The 11220-nt window shown below is 43.3% G+C and overlaps 1 protein-coding gene across 1 annotated transcript in view; it reads left to right on the forward strand.

Moving 5' to 3' along the window:
* The window catches only part of IHH (Indian hedgehog signaling molecule), a 112224-nt gene extending 103653 nt beyond the window's left edge, over positions 1-8571 (forward strand). Inside the window, exon 3 of the mRNA XM_063933879.1 lies at positions 6385-8571. Within this exon, the coding sequence (XP_063789949.1) occupies positions 6385-7052 (668 nt within the window). The 3' untranslated portion in view covers positions 7053-8571. The remainder of the gene's footprint in view (positions 1-6384) is intronic.
* The last annotated feature ends 2649 nt before the right edge of the window (positions 8572-11220 follow it).

An 11220-nucleotide genomic window follows, 5' to 3' on the forward strand; every position in this document is an offset into this window, starting at 1 on the left:
CACCCCTTACTGTGATCTCACCTCTCTGGGTCAGGTACTCTGTGACAAACCAGGAAGTCCTGAGTGTGCCAGGCTGTGGGTGACTTGTGCAAAACCTGTGAGACTTATTACCCACATAGGGTACCAGTACTGTACCACCAGACATCTGCAACCTGCAGCATTCACTTTCCTAGAGTTACATACCTGTGCTAAATGGTAATGTTCCTAAAGCTCACTGACTGTGCTGCTGTGGATTTTTGGAATGGAGCTTAATACACTTCAAGAAAAGGCTCAAAGGAAAGCAGCAGTGACATAAATCTAGGTTAAACATACCAAGTGCTGTTATCAGTATAGGAAGGTGGTTTACAGGAAGTAATGGCCATTATTGTAGTGATAATTGCCCTGTTACTAATCACAAGGCATTTGGAGGGGAGGACACAGAACGAGGAGGTTAGATAGGGACATACAGTCTAAGGAAGGAAAGAGTGAACAGGAGGACAAGGTAGCAAAAGACAGGAGGTGAGAGGAGAGGGGAGGAGGGCATTGGCCCACGTAGTGCCGTGCAGTGCCAGACAGCTCCCCTCTGTGGTTAGACGCAGCATCTTAAACCCACATCCCAAGACCACAGAGAACACACAGCCCAGCCCAGCAAAACAAGACGGATATTAAAAATAATCACAGTTAGGACCTTGGAAAAGTTCAAAACGACCTGATCACCTATATTTAAACCAAAGCAAACAGAGTTTTAAGGCAGAGAGGCGTGTGTGTCAGAGGGGGGCAGAGGGAGGGGACCGCTCCTCAAATAACACCTTTTATTTGCCAGAGACCTTAGAGATATGGAAGGTTTATGCATTGCTTTCCTATATTTGGAAACAAATATATACAACATGCATCTAATAATATAACTGAGGAATGTGGCATATACAATTGAGCGCATATTTCATATAACAGTTCTGTGTATTAATAGTTTGGGGGGTTCTGTGATTATATTGTTCTCTTTCCAGGAAAGAAAAGGTGCTGGTAAATGATATTCATCCTGTGTGTGTGTTCTGTTTTGTGGGGGATTTTGACGCCGGAATCCGTGGCGTGTACCTAGCATATAGAAAATTTTAGCTTTCAATTACAAGAATATTTGCAGCTCATCCTGACCTCCTATAGTAACGGTATTGTCTGCTACTCTGGCTATTTGTGCCTGAAATGACACAAAACTACTCTACCTCTCTATGGGGTCTATTTACTAAGCCTTGGATGGAGATAAAGTTGCTGGAGATAAAGTACCAGCCAATCAGCTCCTAACTGTCATTTTTCAAACACAGCCTGTGGCAATGCAGTTAGGAGGTGATTGGCTGGTATTTTATCTCCAGCGACTTTATTTCCATCCAAGGCTTAGTAAATAGACCCCTATGTGGACTATGGGGGTCATTCTGACCCGATCGCACACTGCAGTTTATTGCAGCAGTGCGATCGGGTCAGAACAGCCCGCATATCAGACGGCCGACGGCTGTGGGGGGGGTGGGGAGAACGGCGGCGCTTGGCCGCCGTTTCGTGAGTGCGGTCCGGCCAATGCAGACGTGGCCGGACCGAACGGGGGACGGCCCGCAGCGGCTGCGTGATGTCACACGCAGCATCTGCGGGCCGTGGAGCGACGAGTGGCTCCAGGCCAGCACGCTAAAGCTGCGCTGGTCGGGAGCTACTCTTGAAGTGCAAAGGCATCGCTGCTGTGCGATGCCTTTGCACTTCTGTGGGGGAGGGAGGGGCGGCACTGACATGCGGGGCTGACTAGCCCTGTGCTGGGCGTCCCCCAGCATGTCAGTGTGAATGATCGTAGCTGTGCTAAACTTAGCACAGCTACTATCAACTCTGAATGACCCCCTATGGGCCTTAGCATGGATCGCTATTGTGAGAAATTGCAGTTGTCTGTGAGTAGAAAGGCATTGCCCCGACAGGAAAAAAAAAAAAAAAAGCACCCCCTGCAAATCAATTTGCAGATGCATACGCGATTCCTGGAACATCGAAGAAACTTTGCCCTCTGAGCAAACACGAGTAGGTCACTAATCTGCGACTGAGACGGCCTGGAAGTGGTCTGCGCTGATGTCACAGATCCTCCCCAAAAAACGCCTGGACACCCCTGCATATTTTCTGGTACACCCAGGAAACGGCAAGTTTTTTACCCAGAAACGCTGTCTTCCTGTCAGTGAAACAGCGGCTACTTTGCAATTACAATCTGTACGCATTTTTTTGTCGATATTACCTTTCATGCGTGTGCAGTGTGAATGCTGTGCATGCGCAGTCGTTCAATAATCGTTTGATTTGTGATTTTTGAACCATGCTGAATTAGGCCCTATATAAATAATCTCTATCTCTCTCTCTCTCATATATATATATATATATATAAAAAATATATGTATGTAGAGAGAGAAGAGTTGGATTCTACACTGTTGTACTGGGGATGCCCCCAGCATGGAGGACTAGTTGCAGTGAGTGCAGGTTTACTACACTTTAAAACAATACAATTATATATATTTTCTGTTTTTTTTTTTAATGGTAACTTGAATGCATGCATCCTGGTGGGGATGCGGTCACATGACCAGCGGTTGGAATCCCAGCGGTCAGTATGCCTGGATCATTGGCGTGCGCACGGGGGGTGCCTGGTGCGCACAGGCACCCCCTAATGTCCGATCCCCCCCACACACACGCAGACCATTTTTTTTATGGCTCCACCCAGGGCCACAATCACTGGGGACCGTCAGGACTTTGTCCCGGGCCCAGACAGACTGGGGGCTACGGTGATGCTTACTAGACAGCAGACAGCCATGTACACTGTAGAGAGAACAAACACTTCGCTGGCGGCATTTCAAATCTACCGCCAGCCAATTGGAGCTCCCCGGGTCCATGATGTCACCACAAGGAGCCGTCCTTTCTATGTGAAGGAGCATGGCTGCATGTAGCGGTCATGCCCCCCGTGCGCTGGAGATGCTGTCAGTGGGAGGAGGCGCTACCTCCGAGGCTCCGACACACACCCCGCTCCTCCTGTAGCTGGTGCTGCAGGTTCTGTGGGAGGGAAAGATCTAACGCTGGGCACCCAAAGCAGCGCTGCCCCCTGTCCTGTTGCACAGCGCCCGGACCGCGAGAGAGCAGCTATAAGAGCCGCAGGTAGGTGCTAAAATGGAATGCCCCTGCTGTGCGATCTCTGGACCTACTGTAGTTGCAGAACTCCGGGGACTTAGGTGCTGGTGCACTTCAGACCCCATTGCTAGTAGTATATTACTATTCTTACTATGATTATTATTATTATTATTATCATTTTTACTATTATCTTTATTATTACAAACTCCCTGTATTGCTTTTATTGCTGTCGTCAGCCACTTATGTGCAGGAAAAATATGATTGCACCACAGGGGGGTGCAAACTGAAGTGCCCTCCTTGGTACAGCGTGACAAAATGCAGAATTGATGAAGTAGGTGGCACTGAGAAGACCGCTTATTTGCAGTAGAAAAGTTATTTATTGTAGCATATAGTCCTATAGGACTACAATAAATAGCATTTCTACTGCAAATGAGCTGTCTTCTCAGTGCCACCTACTTCATCTAATATATATATATATATATATAATATATATATATAAAACAAAAAGGTAACCCTTCTTTTTGCGCTGTACCACTTGTCTCTAACCAACAAGAAATACCCTCTGTCAGTTAAGGTATCTAGAATAGGTATGGAATAGGAAAAAGATCTTGTGGGAGCCAATCAGCCTTCAAGATAACAATATTAAAAAATAATTTTTTATTTATACACAAACAAAAGGTCTTTATAACCTAAAAGTTTGTCCTAGGTACAAATATCTAAAAGTTCAATAAAACAATTAAACAATCTTATACATAGTTGTGAGGAATTTACAGTCAGGTGATCAGTCAGAACTTGTAGGAGACGTGCATCCAATCAGGTGCTTGTATTATAGCTTTGTTAGCTCAATAGTGTAAACCCAATTAGACTGATCACCTGACTGTAAAGATCTTTTTCATATATATATATATATATATATATATATATATATTATACATTCACACACTCAGGGGAGCAGCTGTTCATTGGCTAGTGCCGGGATGCGGACCTGCTCGGCGGGAAGTACAGTGTAAGATATGACATCATGATGGGCCAGGACTACAGAGAGGAGCGGCACTGTCATCTGACCTCTACTCTCTGAGGTGAGCCAGGAGAGGATGGTGATTTCACCATGAGTACACCCACTGAGGAAGCTGATGAAGGGCTGTGGACATTTAAGAGGTTCTGAGGGCTGAAGAAGGTGCTGAGGATGCCAATGAGCAGCTTAGGAAGGTGCTGAAGTGATTTGGCAGGGGATGAGGGCTGAGGAAGGTGGTGAGGGGCTGAGGATGGAACTGAGGGGCTGTGGATGCTTATGAGGGCTGAGGATGGTGCTGAGGAAGGGGATGAGGGCTGAGGATGGTGCTGAGGAAGGGGATGAGGGCTGCGGATGGTGCTGAGGGGCTGAGTAAGGACAGCAGCCACATCAGAAGAGTCCTTCACCTACGTCTCTGACATCCGGAGACAACCCGGTCAATAACGTACAATAGCGATAGATACACCAGATAGGCGATACTAGACGCACCCAATGGGCAGTGGTAGACATACCCAATGGGCGGTGCTAGACACGCCCCTCAAGCAGTGCACACCCTAATAAAACGTGCTGCGCACGCCTATGGCCTGGATCCTGATCGCTGGCAATGACAACGGGAGGTATGTTATATGGTGATGGTGATTGCTCCAGCAAATGGGGTGGACTATAAGAGGAAATGCTCTGTCAGTATTCCTGGACATGGACTGTCTGTGTGGTGATGCAGTTTGCCTCATTGCATCACCTCCCCGCTCAGCTTGTAGGCAGGTAAACACCCCTGTTGGAGAACTGCCTGCTCTCCCGGAAGTCTGATGGTGGACTGGGGTCTTGTAGATTCTGGGAAACGGAGTAACTATCTTTTAATGAAGCCTTCCAATGACCCTATAAACCTTTCCCTATAAACTCTATATCAGTGGCCCTGATAGAAATACTTAACTTTCCCTTCCCCAGTCGTTCTGGTCACATGGCTTCTATGTGTTGGTCTTTTCTTACTGAATTAAATGTATTTTTTCAAAACGTGTGCATATTTCCCAGCTTTTTGATGGCAACATTGCCTGGGGGGGAAGCTGTGCTGTTGAGGCCTACAAAGATACAAACAGAACAGCCACTGCCACTCATGTTATTAAATGCATTAGTATAGGGAATGGAGGTGCTGTCATACAATGATATGGCTTACATGTTTATTACACGCAATGTATACAGATAGCAGGGATGCACCAAAGCCTTATATTAGGATTCAGCAGTAAAATAATTCTTCCAAATACAAGTACAATACTTAGTTTATGCATTTCACCTTAATAGGAAGGCACCTTAATAATACAGATAAGATGCAGAGTTTTGGCTCCTGGGAGTGATGACTTTGTGTCCTCTGCAAAATTACATGGAAAATAAGATTCTGATTTGTTTGGTGGAATCTTGAGGAATTGGCTGCAAACAAAATATTCAAAATTCTATAGCGAATCTTTCCTTTGTTGCATACCAACTTAGATACATTACATGGGTCCCTTTAGGTGATCTTTCTCCAGCAGGGAAGAGGTAAACCCTTTGCTTCTATTCTGAAAAAGCTCACTGATGGGGACTTTTGTAAAATAAGGGCACAAGACAGCTTGCCCCAACCGCACCTGGCACCTTTCCCGTCACCGCAGGCAGCTCCATGCCCAGCTCAATATTTGTGATAACTTTTTGTTTATGTTACTAATTTTTATTTGCGGTTTGTGGGTTGCGGGATACATCAGTTCTTCACATGGACCTGTTTGTAAGCACACATGGCTAATGCTGGACTATTTATTTGGTGTCTATGCTCTCTCCGGGGGTTCACTGGCAACATTTTATTTTGAATACAGGGTAAATTTATTACTATTTTAGATGTGTCTTTCTACATACAGAAGGAAATAAAAAACAACAACAATTACTGTTAAAATAAAAATAAAATAGCAAACAGAAGCAACCTTATAACCAGCAGATAAAACATACATAATGTAAATACAATATAATTACATCCCCAATTTTTTTTTATTTTTTTTTTATGCATTCTTTTCATGCAGTGGCAATCCATACCTGGTTGAGGATGATACTTGTCTTCCCCTAGTGGTAAATGTCATTAACACTCCACAATAACAGATACTCTCACTTCTGTATGTGTCACAGGTCCTACTCACTGAGTATATGTCCAGATGCAACTTTTTTAATTGTTTTAGAGCTTTTCATGTATGACCGTTTACCTTTTAGTGTTATACTCTTCTAAATTTTCTATGTTTTTTGTTTTTATCCAGAACATTCTGCTGCGGCAAAGACTGGAGGCTGCTTCCCAGGAACAGCAACAACCACCTTAGTGTCCGGTGAGAAGATCCCTATCTCAGAACTTCGCCCAGGCATGCAGGTGCCAGCCATGGACAGCTACGGTCGCACGACCTACAGTGACTTTGTGACCTTTTTGGACCAAGATCCAAAAGCCGTGCTTAATTTCCAGGTGATTAAGACCACGGACCCACCTCGAAGGCTTTCCTTAACTCCGACTCATCTCATATTTGTAGCAGACAATTTTTCCACACCGGCTGCTGACTTCAAAGCGGTGTTTGCTAGCCACATAAAATCTGGCCAATATATACTAGTGTCTGGAGCACCTGGTCTTGTGCCAGCTAGAGTAAGCTCCGTGAGTTTGCAAAAGGACACCGGACTTTATGCTCCTCTCACCCAACATGGGACAATATTGGTTGATGATGTAGTAGTGTCCTGTTTCGCTCTGGTACAAAAACAGAGGCTGGCACAGTTCGTTTTTTGGCCTTTGCGGGTTTTATACAGTCTAGGTGCAATAGTGGGAACTGAGTCTTCCCAACATGTTGGTCTTCATTGGTATAGTCAGTTTTTATATCAGTTGGGGCGAATGATCCTGAACAAGAATGATTTCCATCCGTTGGGGCTTCTGCAACTGGAAAGCTGAGTTTCATGCAAGAGAAAAATGAAAACAAACCATGATATAACCCTGAACTGTATTCCATGGGGTGGATAAACAGTCTCGTTCTGGGTTGTCTGCTGATCTACAAAAAGAGATATAGAAAGGCAATTTCCGTGGCTTGGAGGCTATATCTTATTTCATAATAGATTTTGGTCTAGGACATAAATAGAAGCTGGATGTCCTCTTGTATTAATTATCAATTTAATTGGTAATGAGAACTGGTCTTTATTTTGGTGTTCATAACTTAACTATGGGACACGTCAACAATCATTAAACATGACTGCACCCAACAGTCTTGCAGAAAGCACTTGATAAGCCCAATGGTACCATGACAGCATCAGTATAAAGAAATCTTTTCTACAGTAGAAACTTCATCTGGTGCCACAGTAGCACTTCTGTGGGCTAAAGATATCGGCTCCAACAATCAGGTTTCCAAGCAGCTGGTGGTTTTGCTATGTGGGCATTACCCTGGCCTTCAAATGGCTTGTTATCAAAAAACAGTACTTTACTGGGTTCATAAAGAAGCTAATAGTTGCTAGTTCTATGTGTGCTTCATCTAGAACATTGAATAAACTCAGTGGTCTGGTCTGCTAGTGTTTAAATTTCCAAGGTACTAACCGAAGGAGGAACTGACACCCACAGAAAGATCAGAGATAAAAGGGCGACTTTCTGCTTTTAGATTGCAGTAAATCAGACTTCTGTATAGGAGAAGATTCAGAAAATGCATGGAAAGAGATGAAGACTACAGGAATGGTTCCATATGAATCTTAGACCGCATATAAATGCTAGGCGTCTATATTGGTACAAATGAAATGTCTGCTACTATGTATCAGGGTGGTACATTCCCACGGGTGGAGGAGAAATTATGGTCACTTCCCACTTACTGAGAAAGCCCTGTAAAATAATTACATAATTTATTAAAAAGAGTCAAGATAAGATTAACCCTTTTTATGCTGCCTGCCAAGGCCTGCATGTACTGGAAGCATGAATTATATGCTTCTAGTCTACTGATGCTCAATTACATCTCATTTTAAACCCATTCAGCTGGTGCCATGTAGCTTGTAAAATGAACTCATGTATGTCTGCACCAGTGCAAGGGGTTTCGTAATGAATTAATGTGTATATACCCGGTATTTAACGTCTTCCAGGGAGAGGTTATAGAGCATGGCATCGCATGCTCCCTCACAAAACAAATTGACTCATTTCCTTACTTCCCCCACCACCGCCATATTTATTTTATTATGCAACTGTGTATTATAGGTGTATAAATGTTTCTTGTTTATATATAAATATATAAGACAAAGTTATTAATATTATATTTCTGCCAGTACTTATATGGAGGGAAAAGGATGTTTTTAAGGTAAAATGATTTAGTACATTGTAAAAGCTCTGCGGATATTTGGACTGGTGGGGTTCTGCTCTGAATAGCACTACGCACCCCAGGCGGAGAATTGATTAAGCACATTTCAGCTCAGGTCTTCCAATAAAATTACATTCTGACTTATTACAAGTGTTTGTCTCTTTTCTTTATGTAAGAAACAACATGCCATAGTCCTTTAAAAAAGCAGTCACCCCTAGACAGACAGCATTTGACAAGAAGCTGGATGTCTGAACTTTCTATTAGACACAAATCTATTTTCCATAATTGTCCAGCTCCGGTTTGAAAGTAATTTCATATTACTACTCTGGACACTAGCCCTGTTTATTTCACACGTGTCTTCACATGGCCATGCAGGGGATGGCAGTGCTCCACCTACTCTGTGCCGCTATCGATATGCTCTTATTGGCTATAAATTGTTATAGCCTCTCCTTCTAACTCCATGGCTCTGTGTACCCATTTACTGTGAATGACTACCGTAGGTGCTCTGGCCCCAAGCCTGGATTTACTTTTTTTTTGGCAACTTTTTTTTTCTGCATCTACCTCTTCCTTTTCACTGCAGCTGTCTATTGCCCCAATGCCAACAAAATGAAGTACAAAAGGAATTAACATTACAAAATTGGTGGTTCATGCTAGCAATGTGGTAAAATGAAGGTCAGTGTCGGACTGGGGCAGGTAGGGCCCACCGGGGGAATGCAGTGGTAGGAGCCCATGTTAGGGGTGTGGCCAGTCTGTAGAGGGGATGTGGCCTGCCACCACATTGGTTTGACTAACCATTAGAGAGTGCAATATCTATGCCCCTTCATTAAATTCAGTAAATTCAGCTGCTGCATGCATGATAATGTACCAGATTAATAACAGCAATGCACTGTAGAAAATATTCCATAGTCCAGTATAAGGTAACATATGTAGAATTCGAGTGCACAGTATGGAACCCGATCCTTAGAGCAGGAGGTGGGCCCCCAGGCAGTGGGGCGCACCGGTGGTTTCCCCTGTACCCCTGTGGGCCAGTCCAAGCATGCATAAGGTGGAGTCTGCCATTTCTGTTGCCCAGTGTAGCTATTTCTGTGTGACCGTAGTCAATCCCACCACAGAAAACACATAGGGATGGTCTGAGTTGCCGATGTGTCAGACTTCGGGGAAGAATGCCCATCTTTTTAAAGCAGCACTCATTTAAAGGCAAAACCAACCTTGTTTTACCTTGTAAATGATTACAACATTAAAAATATGTGCATTCTCGTCCAAAGTCCCGCTCCTCTGGCAACTTGGACCCGATTACATTTACCCCATGAAGCTATGCTATATATACTATACTATACTATATAAATATCCAGTATACCCGAGTGAATCACATTTTTATTAGAATCATGCATCCTACATGTGCTTATTTGCCCTAAGAGCATCTATTGTATGGATGTCACCAAAAAATAGAATATAAATGAATTATCAAAAATTTAAAGTCAAGTTCACTGAGGAACCCTTGAAATATATTATGCCTGCTATGGCGTATGCAAGAAATTGTAGTATACAGTATATGTGCTACTACTATAATCAGAATGGGATGCAGCTAATATCCCAAATGACGGAATCCCTGGGGTCGATATACCAACGCTGGAATCCCGAGGGAAGCCAGATGCCCGGTTTCTAAATCCCGATGAAGGTCGGGATCCTGGCATAAAAAAAAAACCAGCCGGAATCTCGATCTTTCTTCTAGAAGGACATGCTCATTTTATTTATAGGGCACCACAAGTGTTTCGCAGCGCTGTACAAAGGACAGTACAGGGTGACAAAACTTAGCATTACAGTAAATAAATAACAAAAATAGAGTACAGGTAACAAAGAGCACCACAATTCTCAAAACATAATACAGCGAGGGAGTAAGCATCGTACTACTTGGGGCTTGCGGCCATAGATAGAGATGAGCCTTTACCAGCAGGAGAAAAAGCAGGTAAAGAAGGTCGCTGAATAGGAGAGAGCTGTGAGTGAAATGTGTCGAGAAGAAGGCTTTGACAACAAGAGGAAAAAGGGCTCTGCTCTGAAGAGCTAACAATCTAGTGGGAAGGGGCAAACAAATAGAATAATAGCGCTAATTGGTCATAGATGAGATAGGTAGGTTAAATTACATGTTTTAATTCATAATAAAAATCAATATAACATCCATATGGAATAACAATAAATGATGGTCAATAAATGATGTATAAAAGTGTTAAGAAAAACCCTAATATAGGGATTATGGAATAAAAACTCCCATATGCATTGATCAAGCAATAATGGAGATGATAGGACCTGTTCCTATAATATAGTCCCCTTCAAAAGTCCATAGACCCAATTAGTAGTCGAAGGTCGACATTAATAGTTACCACAGATGTATCCAAGGGTAATTTAAGCGGCTCAGCGATCCGCAGTATTGCAGTTCCTTGGTAGGTGAACAGTTGAGCAGTGTCCACAGTTCAATTGGTATACCTCCAGGAAGGGTCTCTAGAATTGCGGTGGATGGTGGGGACTTGGTTCAGGTCGTCCAATCTCCGAAAAGAAGATGTCCAGGGAGTAATGCAGGAAAGCAGCTCACACCAATGCGTTTCGTTGTGTTCACACAATTTTTTCAAGGTGCTCACTAAGCTCTAAACAGGGGTTTATATACCCAAACAATATGGCTGCTCATTTGCATAGATAATTGAAATTTGACCATCTTATCTCATAATATGACCCATTAGATGAGACATTAGTATATAATCACAAACATGTACTACCAAATATATATATTAAAAAGAAGAC

This window comes from Pseudophryne corroboree, chromosome 7 (assembly GCF_028390025.1).
Source record: "Pseudophryne corroboree isolate aPseCor3 chromosome 7, aPseCor3.hap2, whole genome shotgun sequence".
In the NCBI taxonomy this organism is placed as follows: Eukaryota; Metazoa; Chordata; class Amphibia; order Anura; family Myobatrachidae; genus Pseudophryne; species Pseudophryne corroboree.